The 16,234-nt window shown below is 33.8% G+C and overlaps 1 protein-coding gene across 10 annotated transcripts in view; it reads left to right on the top strand.

Annotated features, from left to right (window-relative positions):
• Nucleotides 1–16,234, top strand: part of CACNA2D1 (calcium voltage-gated channel auxiliary subunit alpha2delta 1) — a 399,914-nt gene that overhangs the window by 363,832 nt on the left and 19,848 nt on the right. For 6 of the 10 annotated variants that reach the window (XM_054068845.1, XM_054068852.1, XM_054068873.1 and 3 more), the window contains 14 exons: nucleotides 1,844–1,920; nucleotides 2,446–2,475; nucleotides 3,111–3,125; nucleotides 3,797–3,857; nucleotides 5,628–5,725; nucleotides 8,824–8,908; nucleotides 9,113–9,175; nucleotides 10,082–10,185; nucleotides 11,392–11,478; nucleotides 11,840–11,907; nucleotides 13,230–13,268; nucleotides 14,501–14,572; nucleotides 15,124–15,276; nucleotides 15,368–15,420. In XM_054068845.1, the coding sequence (XP_053924820.1) occupies nucleotides 1,844–1,920; nucleotides 2,446–2,475; nucleotides 3,111–3,125; nucleotides 3,797–3,857; nucleotides 5,628–5,725; nucleotides 8,824–8,908; nucleotides 9,113–9,175; nucleotides 10,082–10,185; nucleotides 11,392–11,478; nucleotides 11,840–11,907; nucleotides 13,230–13,268; nucleotides 14,501–14,572; nucleotides 15,124–15,276; nucleotides 15,368–15,420 (1,005 nt within the window). The remainder of the gene's footprint in view (nucleotides 1–1,843; nucleotides 1,921–2,445; nucleotides 2,476–3,110; nucleotides 3,126–3,796; nucleotides 3,858–5,627; nucleotides 5,726–8,823; nucleotides 8,909–9,112; nucleotides 9,176–10,081; nucleotides 10,186–11,391; nucleotides 11,479–11,839; nucleotides 11,908–13,229; nucleotides 13,269–14,500; nucleotides 14,573–15,123; nucleotides 15,277–15,367; nucleotides 15,421–16,234) is intronic. The other 4 variants (XM_054068882.1, XM_009568580.2, XM_054068859.1 and 1 more) reach the window with 2 other exon arrangements.

Below are 16,234 nucleotides of genomic sequence, written 5' to 3'. Positions count from 1 at the left end.
TATTTCATTATGTGAGAAAGGTCGCTATGATGATGTTAAGAATCTTACTTTTCCTACTGCTTTCTGTATCACACCACAGTTCGATTCTTAATTGCACACTTTCTCTTAGATTCCTCCTCTTGTTTAATCTTTTATTTGTGTTGTCTCCATATACTTGTTTGAATATGTGCGTTAAAAAGGAAGATGATGTATTTTGGTCTAAATAAAAATTGTGACATGGTTTGTGCAAATCATTTTCAATCACAGTCATTACTTATATCACCAGGTAGCTCATGTCAGGTTTTGGGGCAGGATCCATTCTACTGATTATCTCTGAAATTCATATCTACTGGTTTTAATGTCTTAGCACTGATACTGTTTAGTATATAAAAATCGTATGTTGGATGGCAGCAGAAACAGATAACATAATGGGAAAAAGCACATCCCCCCTTAGTGCGACATCGGTGTGAAGATTGCTTCAAACTCATTTAAGCACAGTTTTGTAACATTAGAAGGAATGTAGAAACTTTGCATTAGATTATCCAAAACAAGTCAAGGTTTACCAACTCCCAGGATAGTTAAATTACTCTAGTTCAAGACTAGATGGTACATATATTCAGTCAAATTTTTACCAAAGCAATGTTTTTATTTTGGTGAATTTGAGTAGCCCTCAGTGAAGCTGGTTCCCATTTTCTCTTACCTTCTGCATAGGTATACTGCCAAGGAGGACGCAAATTTTAATTTCTTTGTAAAACCAAAAAAATCAATTTTAATAAAAGAATGCAAATGAAGGACTTCTGTTCAGTTCCCCATTTTTCTGATGCACTGCCTCTGTATTTATACTGTGTAAGAAAATAAAGCTTTTGATTGAACTATGCCATCTAGCAATCAGTAAAGAAATACAGTTGATTTATATTACTTAATTCTTACTGAGCTCTCTGATATGAGATACAGCAGTTAATACATGGAGTCGTACTGCAGCAAACTTATTAAACATAATATTATGGATTTTAAGTAGCAATTTTTCCAATCAGTAACTGTTAATGTCAGGTAAATCGTTACTGATTTCCTCAGAGGAGAATTGGTAGAGGGCTATCACTAAATATTTAGCAATCTCACTTACATTCTGTTTAAGTGGCAAATATATCGTTAAAGGTCATCTCATTTATGGCTCAATTGTATGACTCTTTTAATGTTAATTTCTGCGGCTACCCTTCAGAAACTATTGCAGTTCTACTGTTGTGAAATCCAAGTGCAAATATTAAGGAAAAGATATGGGACATGATGCTACTTCTTTAATGATTATATGTGTCTCTTGTCCTTTATGGACGTTTTTAGAACTGAACTCTTCTACGAATTTATTGTATTAGTTAAATAAAGAAGTTACAAAATTGAAGTATTGCCAGATGCATTTCCTGATGAATACTGGTAGTTGCTTCATTAGTAAAAGGATAGTTTGTCATTATACGATGCATGCAAGTCAATGCAGTACTACATGGGGCTTTTTTCTACAGTGACTGGTCACATTGATGTGTTTCATTGGGATACTAAATGTGTTAGAGGAAGATAGAAAAAATCGTGTATATTATTGTTTGCAATTATGTCCAATAAATTTATTATGTCTAATAAAAAGTGGATTTATGCTTAAATGCATAAATAAGAAAGAAAATAAACACAGTGAACTTAAAGAATGACATGAACTTCCTTGTGTCTTTTTACAAAGTGTGTCTGGTATGTGACTCTACAACTATACTATCTCCTCTCATGATGATCCAACTTCCAAACTTGTTACTTGTTTTCAAAATACATGGAAGCTGAAACACTGTGGTCAATAACATAATTCCTTGTCTCCTTTCAATTGCAGTTTGGCATTGGTGTTACCATCATACAGTTTTTATTATATTAAAGCCAAAATAGAAGAACCAATAACTCAAGCCAGATGTAAGTACTATGAGGGTTCTGTGGTCAAAGTTACGAAGTCTCAGGTTCACTTAAAAGTCATAAATTTTGTGGGATCCACTGATGTTTTCATGATGTACCCAAAAATCTGCAGCAATGATTCTAACCCATTGTAACATCCAAGGTACAAGAAATATTCTATAAAGATAGAATATGTACAGGTACCCCAGTTCCACTGACAATCCCTTCCCCCTTTCTCTGTGCCTGTAGAATCATTGCTTTGTGTATCCTCTGTTGCTGTCATCTTAAGGGTCTGGATACTATTTTTTTCATTCTATTAGCTAGATATTGTGGAATAGACTGTAATAGTAAAGCTTTTTTTTATTCATTACAGTAGTTACAGTATAATATTTGGCAAATTACTTCTGCTGCCCACAGGAATAGATTAACATGAAAGCTCTGTTTGATGTGGCTTGCAGCGAGGATTTTATTTTGAATTTTACAAACAGTTTTAGTGGGTGATTGTAATGTATTTTTTGGATTAGACTAACTTCTAGTCATTTACAGATTCTGGAGAAATAGCTGGATATGATATCTGTGAGTATTCAAAAGCTTATTGTTTATTAGGCATAGCCTAGCTGTAAACTAGGTAGTAGATAAAATAGAACCCATCACATCCTTTTAACTTTATTTAGGTGTTGTGATGAAGTTGAACAAATGTGCAGTTAAGTAGAGAGTTAGAAAAGCGCTATGAGTCTCTGACGGGCATAGGTACTGTTAGTTTTGAGAAAACTTGCTTAATACTAAGTCACTGTCCTCTCCCATCACCTCCTCTGTATGAAGCAGAGTATGGCAAGCTTTTAATAATCAATAAATTATTTTGTAAATTAAAATAGTAAGTAGTTTAAAGTTTTAGTGCTTGAATATGGTTCTTTTGATAGATTAGATAATCTGATTTTGCACTTACATCAATACAGTCTGCAAAACTGACCCTTGAAATAGCCACAGTACATAGAAAGTAGTTGAGAAATAATTTAGAGGGACATATTCTTCAGTCTTCGAAGATCTTTGTCTTTTTCCAGACTACAGCTGTATGTAAATTGAACCTTTGATCTATCTATGCACAATATTTTTATTCAAGGGGCTGTTTGAATAAAATATTGGTTTGTGAACCCTTTTGCTTTACCCTGTTTTTTTTTTCTGTTTCCTTGCTTTCTCTTTCTGATGGATAGTGGCAATCAATAAGGGCAAGTATATTCTTGTTGCTCGATTTCCTTCTGTTTACTGCAGTTGATATTTTTCACTTATATTTCTATTCCTACTGGACATTCTCCTCTGTATTCTTCATGTCAGGATTTTTCCCATGATCATTGGGTACCATAGCAATAAAAAGGGGGGGAAAAAAATGAAGTGTTTTTCTGTTTTCATGCGCATTTCAATATGTTGCTAATCTCTAATCCTTCTTTGTCTGATCCTACCAGTGTTCAGTGACACCAGATTTAAAGCCACTATTTTAAGCAGCATTTAAAGTGATGTTTATATGGATGAGGTTTTTAAACTTTGTTGCAGAAAATATTAGAAGCATTTTCCTTCACATTCTGATAACTTGGTGTCAAAAATATTTCTTTGTATCAGATTGTAATTCTAACAAAAACATAAATGTTGTCATGCTGATGAAATGTCTTCTCTAAGTAAGTTGTTAAGATACATTATTTTGCCAGGTATATATTGCATATAATAATCAAATAATTTCTTCCTATGCTGTGAGATACTGAGAAGTTGACAGTCTATTAGTAGGAAAGTGTCTCAAAATAAACATTTTTTTCTAAATGTATGGATGCATGCAAAAACTTTGGAGAAGAAAAATGATGGTAAAACCCCATTTTAGTTACTTGGTGTTTACTCTTCATCTTTGTAGTTACAGAAACGCTGAAGATTGATCATTTTGATGAAGCTGGCTATACATTCATAGCACCCAGGTTAGTTGATTCCCCGGTAATGAGTATTATTTCAGCAGTAAATAGACATTCTATCAGATTAATGACATTACAAGATGCAGACTTTAATAATGATGTTTCATTTTGGTAAAAATTTTTAGGTAAAGGAGAAATTCAGTAGTATTGTCAGGCTATGATTCCTTTCTGTATTAATCAGAGACATCTGGAAAAATCTGAAATGTTACCATTTATTGATATTGTAATGCAAATCTTATATACATCTGTTAATTTCTTGTGGCTGTGACCTGTAAGATTTTACAACATTGTACCTTAGCTTCTCATTGGTAAAATAGGTACTATAATACTACCACAATACTTACCCTGAGACGTTTTCGAACTTCAAGTTAAAGTGTTTCAAAGCTCTTTGTCACTTAAGGATGAATTATTTTTTGATTCACTGAACATAAAAATGATTGTCATTGAAAATCCATCAAGTTCAATAGTTCTCTGTTTTTTTATGAGAAATTGTGTGTAGCCCTTGTTGCCATTGTAAATGTATGCTTGCAAAGGAAACATGATGCGGTAAATATTTTTTAAAACTTACTTTCCTTTAAAAGATAGTTATGATAAATAAAGGAAATGCTGTACCATCAAAGTCAGTTAAGAATTGTCGCCTTTCATATTTATTTTATATATTTCTGTATCCTTTTAAATTTAGACTACTTTAGATTGAGTCATACTTAAAACATAATCTTCTGTCTTCTAATGTATTCTCAGCTTAACATTTTAATTTCACTTTTTCTGAGGGAATGAAGTTGTTGATACTCAGTTGTACTAATTAACAGTTTCCAACAAGTCCCTAGTTGTTAGACCAATCTATATGAACAAAGCCTGTTTGATATGGAGTTCTGTTTAAATATGAATGTTGGTACAGCAAGGCAAATTCTGCCGATAGTCCTTCGGGATTATGGTAAAGGTAAGTAAAGGGTAATAAAAGAGCTTATTAATATGAAATACTGGGACAGGCTTATTTTGTTCAAAACATTAGTTTACAAAAAAGCTCACTTGAAAAAGAGAGCTCTGCGCTTTACTGATGAATACTCTCTATATTTTAATTAAAGTTATTTAGTGGCAGTCACTGTCTAAAATTTGCCATCAAAATAGCTAGTGAATTCTACTGTGCTTGCTTATAGTCAGTGAATTGAGCAATGATATATGCTTTGTTTTATTACATTATGTAGTAGCATTATGTAGTAATGTTAACTACTGTAGTAGCAGTAGTTTACTGTTTATCTGTTTTGCATATGTCAAAATAAACAGTGTTGTATGCTTACATGCTGTGTATGCTATTGTAATTGTTTTTAAGACTTCTCAGAGGTAGGAACTCACTCCATAAATCCACTTTAGTTGAACATGAAGTGATTATGCTTTAAAGAGCTGTCCTTGTACTTTTCAGTACCGTTTAAATTCACTGGGCATTTTCTTGTTTTGTTTACAGACTCTGTGATCTCCTAATTTAATGGCCTACTATTTCACAGTCCTGAGTGCTTTTCTGGGAATTTATGCCCTATCTCATACATGGAGTTTTCTTATAATTCATATTTAGGCAGGAACTTGAACACTTCATTTGCTGTAGAAGTATGAACTATTCAATATGGTCAACATTTGGTGTTGACCATGGTAGTCAATTGATGTAATAGTCACCTCATTGTAGTTGCACAATCCTGCTTTGAAATTGCTGAGCTATATTTGTCTGCTTTAGTAGCAAAGGAAACAAATCTGAGAAGACTGATGTTTTGTGTTTTTTTTCAGAGAATATTGCAGTGATGTAAAAAAATCAGAAAACAACACTGAATTTCTGTTAAATTTCAATGAATTTATTGACAGATATACTCCGAGCAGTGCTTCATGTAAGTATTCTTAATTCACTGAGATTCTTCCTTAGGAAAATGTTTACCCACAAAAGAGAATGTCAGAATGACAGCTTTCATGCCGAAATTATGTGGTTTTGCTTTTTATCTTCACTGATTTTTTTTTTATTTTTTTTTTTTTTATTTTTTTTTTTTAGTAGAAATACATCTAGTGTGGGGATTTCCTACCCACGGTAGAGACTATAAAATTAGTTTCCTCTTTTCTGGGTTTATTTAGGAAAGTTTGCATCCCGTGTTTTCTACAGTTCCTCTTAGTAGTCTGTCCTAGCAGCAAATAACTACCAGTTCATTTCAATAAACACTCTAAATATTTTGATTTTTTTTTTTTCTCTTGAGCATATCAGCCAAAGTAAGTCCCAAATTGCCTTCAAAATTTTGTGACAAAATCTTCACTCTGCTTTCTCATCAGCTTATAGAACCCAAATAAATAAAGACAAGGAACTGAGAACTAAAATAAACAGTAGTCAAAATAAAAGAAACAGAAGTTATGTTGCTGGTTAACAAAACAGTTAAGAGATCTCACTTGGGCTTGACTTGTTTAAGACCACAGATTCGTGTAACTGCTGCAGTAGTAAACACTGGGCTTTGGGAAGGTATTCGCATTTTGATGTTGGGCCTCAAACTCCAGTTAGAGTAAATGAGGAGTTATGCTTTTGAAAAAAACATCACTAAAGAACTAAAGTCTCGTTTTCATGAAAAATTGAATGTTTGTATTTATTTGTTTATGCATACAAGTTTAGCATCATTAATTATTCATAAACAGTTGGAATAATCATTTTTGTCTTGCATTCCTTGAGTCTTTTTATCATGCTGTTGCCAGGGATCACAAATCAATTCATTAAGAATCTCTCTGCTAGACCGTGTAACTGAAGGAATTTACAGTTCGATATGAGATTGTCTCACAAACGACTATTTTTTTTGTGCATGTGTGGGTGTTTGTTGTTTTTAATAAAGCCATCTGACACATTGCTGACTGACAAAGATTTTACTTGAGTCCCTTGACTCAGTCTTGGAAATGAAAGCATTCACCTCAAATGATTAAACCCGTTAATAAATGAGAATTCTAGTTTAATATTCACCAGTTATGTAAGCAAATATTGAGGACGCATTTAGTGATATTGGAGTATACACAAGGGCTTAGTAGGTAATTATGCCAAAATATTATCAAATTATTGTTTTATTTCATTTTGGAATCCACAACGGAGTTCATTTTTTTTTTCTTTCTTCTTTCTTTTTTTTTTTTTTTATGACAATTAAGTTACATTAAAAATAGTCTCCTGAATAAGAAACCATGTTCACTGAAGGAGACAGTGGCTATGGAAATTATCTCATAAAAAAAAATGCTTTTCAAAAGCAAATAAAGTCCCCAAACTGAAATAATCTCAATACTATAAATTTAATGCCTGTTATATTTTGATCCAACCCAATCCAACTTTAACCAGTTAGAAGTTACCCAGGAAGTTAGAATACTACCTTTGCTGTTAAGGGGACAGTAAGAGCAAATCACCCTACTTAGACATCTGCTTTATGTAAGTATGCAAGTCTCACTTGTTGGAGATGCATGCAGTACAAGGGAATCCTAAACAGAACATGCATCCAATGAAGTATTACGAGTCTGTATTAGCAGGGATAAATATCACTCTAGGAGACATATCTTGACATTTATAGTCAGGCAGAATTTCAATTTAATTTCTGGGAAAATATGGATGCAGAATGGCTCTCCAGATTTCAACTTTACATTAATTACTGGAGTTTTGTCATTACTTCCAGCTAAAGGAATATTTTTCAAACAATACCCTTATATTGCATACTATAATACAACATTGTGCATGTGAATAGCAAAGGTGGGTCTGTAGCAGTCAATACAGTTTTAACAGGTATGCCTAGTTAAGCCATGTTAATGTAGCTAATGAGAATTAAAGTAATGTATTAAGATGATGAGACCTTCCTAATGATAAATCAGAGCTGCAGGCTCTTTGCATAGCATGCTCACACATGCAGGCTTCAGTGAATTTGATTAAAACTTCTTTTTTATAAGACTTACAAAGCTTTTCAACACTGAAATACATGTCCCTATTATCTGCTTTGTGAACTTAGAGCTTTTTTTCTTTTTAATAAAAGGTCAGTATCAGTTTTCTGGGATATATGACTTAGGGTGAAGCACATAGCATGTCATGCCTTTCTGTGGAGCAAAACTTAAAAAAAGTATGTGGGTTTTTATTTTTATTTTTTCCATGGAAGGAGTTTTGTGTCTCCACTGCAAGGCCAAGAAGCAGGTGTTTGCCGGAATTCAGAACTGTAGGTTCCAGTTGTGGTTCTAACACTGATTGACCATAAAATATTGAAGACCAAGAGACAGATATTTCCCCTTATATTATTCAGCTCCAGTGTATCCATGTTTTATTTTCCATACTGATAAAATCTGTATTAAAGTGTGTAGTTACTTCTGTTGATGATTCCTGGGACTTTCTTTTGCAAAATGGTACTGAAAAAGATGCTGGAGAAGCACTGACTTCAAAACGTCTTTTCAAAGATATGTAAAAATGGCATATCCATCTGAGCTACTAATTCAAAATTAGTTTATTCCCCTGCACACATTTTCAGATGGCAAATAGTTTTTTTGAGGTTCTGGAACTGATTTGAATATATTTGTATTGTGGCTGAATGGTCTGTGTTTTTGTAGCATGTAAGAGTATATATAACTAAGAATTAATTGTTTCATTGCATCACGCAAGATAAAAAGTGTCCCAATGAAAATATGCTTTAAAAATAGGTTAACCTCTAAATTTAAAATAGGGGCTTTGCAAAGCTGAGGCCTGTACCCTTATCCTTATGCTTATTCCTATGAGACAAAGTTCTTTCTTAAGATATAATGAAGGAAAAGTTTAAGTCAACAGCGTTAGAGCAATATATATAGAAGTAATTAATTAATGCAGTTTGAAGTTAGACAGTATGTCTAGTAGAAATAGCTCAATTTTTGTGGCCGTAGCATCTTAACAACTGAGAATTTTGTTTTAGCCATTTAGTGAAACTCCACGTCATATATTTTCAGGTGAGTGTCTTAACTCTTTTGACAGGTAATACTGATATGGTCCTTAGAGTTTTGCTGGATGCAGGATTTACAAATGAACTTGCCCAAAACTATTGGAGTAAACTGTCTCTGTAAGTATTCTTTTTATTGACTATGATTTTTATTAATGCATTTTAAGTTTGATAATGGGATAATATACGTGTGAGTATATACAGATACGCTAATGTTTACATAGATATTTAATTCAGAGTTATGCACTTAAATTACAACCTTTGATATAGGAACCTGTGAGAATTTAACTCAGTTTTCATTTTAAATCTTATTTTTGTTTACAGTGATGGAGTTGTTGCACATTTTGTTGTTACAGATGGTGGAATTACTAGAGTGTTCCCCAAAAGGTAACAATTATTATAAAATAGCATGAAACCTGAAATCGTGGCATGTTAAACAATGGATTTACTGAATGAAAACCAACTTCTCTTGCAGTCTAATCTGCACTGATAACTATGAAATGAGTGTCATTTATTGTTTTTCTTTGATTATTACTGTGTCACTGCTTGAAACTCATCTGTGACATTATTTCCATAGCAGGTCCTTGCAATAAAAGTTTCTAATCACTTTAGAGTAGCAGTAAAAACAATGCTCTTGTAGTAGTAGTATTGAGGCCATACCAATCCCTAATTACTCCTAAGCACTTATTTGGCTGGCAGGCTGCAAACACTGTAAAGCAGTAGGTGTTTGTTTTTCTCATAAGAGCAGAAAAATATATGATTGCCAGAGAGCAAAAAGGGAATGTGAAGTGCTCATATCACAAACTAGACACTCCCGTCAGTGACTGTGAATGGTGAGGGCACTAGTAGAGGGTAAATGGCAAGTTCATCTATTTTCTTAGGTTATTCTGTTTTCCCAAAATGGGAAAATGGCAGTGAATTTTACTCCCCAAAGCAGTTGCTTTTCTGTTTTGGTACTGTGAATGTTATAAAAGCTTTTGAAATGAGAGGTAGCATATGCTATAAAAATTTGTTTATATTTTGTTGTACATATTTATATCCTTATATCTAAAAATTCTGAGATATGGTCTGGGTTCCAAGATTGCTATTTTTTTTTTACTATGAAATTGTTTTTTAATTGTTACACCTGTCAGTTAACCAATGAAAGCTGACAAATTCTGATTACTATATAAATAAATCTCACGTTATTTCCAACTGTAGAATATCAAAAAATAAGAACAAAGCCCTTCAACACAAATTTAATGAGACTCTAACTCTGGTTTCTTCGTCACTATTTTTTTTTTTTTTTATTAGGGCAGGAGAAGTTTGGTTGGAAAATGCTGAAACTTATGAAGTCAGCTTCTATAAACGGAGTTTAGATAATGACAACTATATTTTCACAGCTCCGTACTACAACAGTAAGTCATCAGTCATCACGGCTTTGAAAAGTCAGAGCTTGCTAGTCCAATATAAGCGTACTTGTGAAAGTTTCCTATACTGGTTGACGTCACCAACAAAGTGCAACATTTCATAAGGAAAAAAATCTTGGGATGCCCCCTATTATTAAGGAAAACGTAGCTAATGCTCAGAATTATCAAAGCTGAAAACATGCAGAGTACTGATATTCATTTATTATACTGAAACACTGTTTTATAGAAATGCTCAGGAGGAATTGTTTTAAAAGGGAGTGAAAGCAAATGGTATGCAGGGAAAACAGCACTATCTAAAAAAGCTTTATTTGAGCCAAGTTCTGTACACTTTCTCAGCACTGGACTTAACTCCAGGGAGCAGGTATAGAAGTCCACAACTCGTGTCTGATGCACCCCTGCTTAATTAACTTTGCTTTCAAATTCTATTTCAAATTTCTGTTATTCACCAAAACATAGTTTGTCTGAAATGCGATGATATTTAAAACCTATACATGCACAATAGTAAGTGCTTGTTACTGATGTAAGCATTAAACTTGCCAAGCTCATCTAAATGCAGATGCTACCACAAATGACATATTCCTCTCTTAAACATATGGGATCTTTTATTGCTGTTATTTCATACTTATTTATTGCATCTTTTCTCAATAAAATATTAACAAGGTAATTAACTAAATCCCCTGAAGCCTTTGTTGTTCCTGAAAGAGTTCCAGGGAATATTCTTTAACTTGTTTTTTCATATTAAGCAGTGTTGAAAAGAGGCTGAAGTCTGTCAGAGGAGTAATTGTTGGTTAGTGAGTAGTGTCACTATACCCTGCACTGAAAAATACACAGACGACAGCAGGATAAAATCTTTGGCTCTCATCCTGGTTTTAACAATGCTACTCACATGTGTAAAGCTATTCATGACTCCGTCTGCAGGAAAAAAGAGGCCACAATAACTTTATGAAGCTGTGAAACCATGTACAAAAAGTGAATGAAGAAAAGTAAACAGAATTATTTATCTTAGTCATCCAGATGTTGGTGATCTGTGCTATTACAGGTGATAAAATCATGGTACAGCTGGGCCAGTGCTTTTGTACAAGGATTTTTTTTTTAGTCATTCTGGGTATTTAAATAATCATTAATTTCAGTTTCTGAGAAAGAGGCTTTTCTATCACCCTAATCTTTTTCTTTCCCTCCCTTCTGCACTCTCAGAAAGTGGTGCCAATAGCTATGAAACAGGCATTATGGTAAGCAGGGCTGTGGAAATAACAGTTGATGGGAAGCTTCTGAAACCAGCAGGTAAGATAGAGCAGTGCTGAAACTCTAAATATATTAGTTATTTTGTTGTTGCTCAACAGTGAATTAGAAATTTAATTGAAATTTCAAAGTAACTTCACTTTCCATAACATTCTTTTCTCTGACACTGTTTTAATCTTGCTGAGGAAATCAAGCCAAAGATCTGGCTGTGTTTGAGTAATACTGATTAATTTGTTAGTCTCATGAAGGATGTTGGTCAGACAACTGAGCAAAACTCATATTTTATCCCTTTCCAGTTACATAATTTAGATCTTAATTATATTTTTTTCCTATTTTTAAGGATTCTACAGTTACCTTTTATTTTTCATTTTACTAAAAAAGACTTTCATGTATTTCTTGTTAGTTGTTGGAATAAAAATTGATGCAACCAGCTGGATGGAAAATTTCACAAAAACCACAATCAAGAGCCTGGTAAGCAATTGACTAAGTCTTTTTTGAACTTTATTTGCATTTCTCAAAGCTTTAGATGCAAATAGGTCTAATAGCTTTTTGTGCCAGAGTCACACTGATGACTAGTTACCAATTAGTTGTGGTGTTTAAATCATCCAAATGTACAAAATAAATCGATGTTGAAACAGGCTGTATTTTGTATGTGTCTTGCTTTCATAATTATAGAACATGGATAAAGGCAAAGAAAAATGACATATTCCAGCCAGTAGGCTCCCTACAAAGGTTATGCTGAATAAAATCTGAAGATTTAAAAAAAAAAAAACACCAACAAACAAAATCTAAAAACTACCACAAAAAAAAGATTAATTTATTTTTTTCTTTTAGTATTGAGGATGAGTAAGCAAACCAACGTCATACGATTTTAGCAAAACTTAATGAATAGGTGCTTAGCCCTTCTGTTCCTTACATCTAATGTTCAAGTGTAAATAGAAAGATGGCTAAACTGAAGGAAAAACTGAGGAATTAACAGTACACTGGGAAAGGAGAGGAACAAAATGAAGACATTTGTGGAACAATTGGATGAGACTGTGTTACTTGGTTGTTTACATATTAAGGGAATCAATAACAGTGCCTGGTCATTGTTTGTCTCAGAGTTGAAGTTTCATGGGTAGGCAAATGCATTGACTAAGTGTCAGAACAGTTAAGGACAAAAATGCATAACTGAGAAAAGAAAGAAAGTGGAATGTTTCAGAATTAATTTGAGTTGACTGCAACATTATTTCCAAGTTGTTTTGCTCAGTATATAATGCAAGGGGACAGTTACATGTATATGTATACTTATATTGCAAGAAAAAGAGAAAAGCATATTAGTAACCAAGGCCATAAAAACTAACTGAAGATTATGAGCTTCCTTTATCATATGGATTTCTCATGCTTTGAGACTGGTGAAGCTTTTCATCATCAAAAGTTACTTGACAGCATATTTTCTAGGCTTTCTTTCCATACAAAAAACACATAAAAATGTACACGTTCTTTCTCTTTTACGTTATACACATAACACAGACATCCTGACAAGTCCTCCAAAGTATTTATCTTTAAAATATCCAGCATTCATAAAAAGGGGGATGTATCAAAGATTTTTATGAAAGACAGTAGAGATTGTGCTGTACATGATTGGTACCAAGTACAGGTTGTTCACAGAGGTATTTGGGGTAGATGATACACATTCAAAATTAATTTAAATTAACCTGATCAGTTGTTCTTTCTTCATTGATTAATATTGCTGAAAAATACAATTTCTTTTGAAATATTTTTGTGAATATAACTGTACTTCTGTTTTTTAGTGCAACAGTGAAATCTGTGGTTGTGAGAGAAACAGTATGGTAAGAATATATTCTGTTTATGAATATCTGGCAGGTTGTGAAAATTCACTCACTCTCTCTAGATGTATGTAAGACAAGGATTCTGTCATTATTATTTGAGGTTGAATTTTACAAGAAACAGGACAGTCATTTGTGTCACGAGAAGGATGAAGATCAGAAGAGAAGGAAGTGAGAGAGAATATAAAATTCATGAGAAGAGGTCATTGCAAGAATCATTACAATGAGTTATGAGTACTAGAGGTGAAAAATAGAGTAGGAGCAATACAGAATGATTTGAAGAACAATGTGAGAAAAACATAATGATAATATTAAAAGCAAGAGGCGACTCCTGAGGAAAGAGAGTAATTTAAAAAAAAAAAAAAAAAAAAAGAGCAGTAGAAGTAACTTAGAGAAGGGTAACTGCAAACTGAAAATTACTAGAGTACGTGATGTGCCCTTCAACAATCATTAGTCATCCTCCTCTCCTTTGTTCCCAGCCCATTCAGGGTCTGGGGATCCCATAACTCTGCTAGTACTCAGGAGAGCACGGCTTCAGGGGCTGTCACAGTATCAGATTCCATCATGTGCTTAAAAGCTTTCTCTGCTCAGGTTTTCTCTGAGTTCTTTTGTGGAGTGTGAAGATCATTAAATGCAGGAGTTACAGCAAAAAAAAGCATACTCTGGGAGGTTATCTGTTTGGCCTCTCCAGTCTTTGAGTGCAAGTATCTTTTACAAAGTGCAAAGCATAGGGAACCAGTGCGATTCCCACTCCTGCACCTGACACCTGGAAGAAACCTACTACAGCCCTTGCCAAATGAAAATAAGCATGACTAGCAAGTTGGAAGTCTGCCCTTAAGACTTCTGCAATTAAAAGCTGCAAATGGAACAGGACTTTAAGCATGGCTGAAGCACACGGGAAGTTGTAGTCCCTTATTATGAGTTGAGATTCAATTATAATCAGATTTAATAAAGATATAGCACTCTTAGAGCTAACAAAGTATTGAGCAAATAAGAATTTGCAAAACAACTTTTATGAAATTAAGCCACAAATAAGCCTTTGATCTGTACAAACTTTTATAATACTGATAATGCTACTTATTATAGCTTGATATTTGCCCTTGGCTGTGGGCTAAGGATTGAGCTTGGGCCACATAGATTTGAAGATATTTCTGAAGTGTTGAATAAAAAATAGTTTTTTACAGAGAGTTCTCTTGACAAACCCTTTCTGCAAAACATTTTACTTTCTTACGTAGCATGTGGACTGTGTTATCCTTGATGATGGTGGATTTCTTTTGATGTCAAATCGGGATGAATATACACAACAGGTAGGTGTACTTTAAAGGAGAGGTAATGAAACACAATAGGAAGACATTTTAAAAGAAAGAAATATCATTTCACTCTCAACTTACTCTAAGAATTACATTTCCAAATCACCAACGTTTTGCTCTACCAGAAATTCCAGTTATTTTGTTAGTATTTTTCAGTCCTATTTATGTTTGAAGATGCCATACTTCTAGCAAGTTGCATTCCTTGTGCTCTGCCCTTAGGCTAGTAGGCTGCCGATAGACCTGTGAATGTGAGGACAAGTAGTATGGCACGCACATGCCTTCTTTCTTATATTTCTCTTACTTTTTCCCAAGCAGGGTGGTCTCATTGATAGTGCATTTAACAATTACTGTCTAACTGGAGTTTTCTAACCAAGCTTCTGGGAGAGTAATACTCAAATAAATAAATAAATGCATAGGTGGCACAACCAGATGAGTTGTGTAGAAGAAAAAGTGGGAGGCGAGGGGGCGGAAATCAGGACTGTTCACATTTTTATAAGAAAAATACTTGAAAATTCTTTAACTTACCACTGCGTATTCTCCCTCATCAGATTGGAAGATTCTTTGGTGAAATTGATCCTGGCCTGATGCGAAACCTGATTAACATGTCCCTATATGCCTTTAACAAGTCGTATGACTATCAATCAGTCTGCGATCCTGAAGAAGAACCAAAGCAAGGAGCTGGACTTCGTTCTGCTTATGTGGTCAGTAGCCCCTTGTGAGGTGACTGATATTGCCTTAAAAGTGTGCAGGTGTTTATGCAAATAGCATAACTTCTCTCATTTTTTTTCCCAGCCTACAATAACAGATATTCTGCATCTCGGATGGTGGGCTTCAGCAGCTGCCTGGTAAGTACAAGTGTGTTAGAAATTCCTGTCTCCAAATAGAATTATGCAGAAGGTTCAGACTTTAGTAATCTCTCCCCCCCTCTGAAAACTGCTCTGAACCCTTGTTTCTGCAGTTTCTCTTGGTGAAAATTCTTAGCTATGTCTCCAAACTCCTTGGAAAATTCAGTGTTCTGTCAAAAGTTGAATTCAAAACTATTCTTGCCAGGTTTTGTGATTGTATATTCCGACTCTACAAAATCAGCTTTCTGAAGTGGAGTTTGGGTTGATGTTCTAAATCTGATGCAGCTGTTAATGTTGAAACAAGAGTATTACATTTAGAACTATTGATCACTTGGTTCCCTATTTCAGAATATTATCTCTCCCTTTTTCTAGCAACCTCTTAAGGAAATTAATGATAGTTTTTCAGTAAATCATTTTACAAAAACACATGAATCTTCTCTATTACCAAATGTAATGAAGTCTTGCTTCAGTGTTATCTGATGGCGCAGTTCAGTTAAAGATGGCCATGATAATTATTATTTGATTCTTAGAAATGGAGTGTAAAAAGCACTATTGAACTATTTCAAGAAAGCAAATACATAAAAAGAATTTTGGATAATTCTATAGTCACGTGTCCCAGCATTTTCTACAGCTGAGGGGAAAAGCTGCTATATTTGAGCTGTTGTAGGGTTTTAGAATTGACATTGACAGGGCAGGATTGCACTAGTAATTAGGTTTGTCTTTCACAGTTAAAATACTGGATAAATTTAAAAAATGAAGATCCATTTAGAAGCTTTCTTTACTTTTGACTTTGGTTAGTACATTATTAATAGTA

The sequence above is a fragment of the Cuculus canorus genome, chromosome 1 (genome assembly GCF_017976375.1).
Source record: "Cuculus canorus isolate bCucCan1 chromosome 1, bCucCan1.pri, whole genome shotgun sequence".
In the NCBI taxonomy this organism is placed as follows: Eukaryota; Metazoa; Chordata; class Aves; order Cuculiformes; family Cuculidae; genus Cuculus; species Cuculus canorus.
This window is presented reverse-complemented; position numbering and strand designations above follow the sequence as displayed.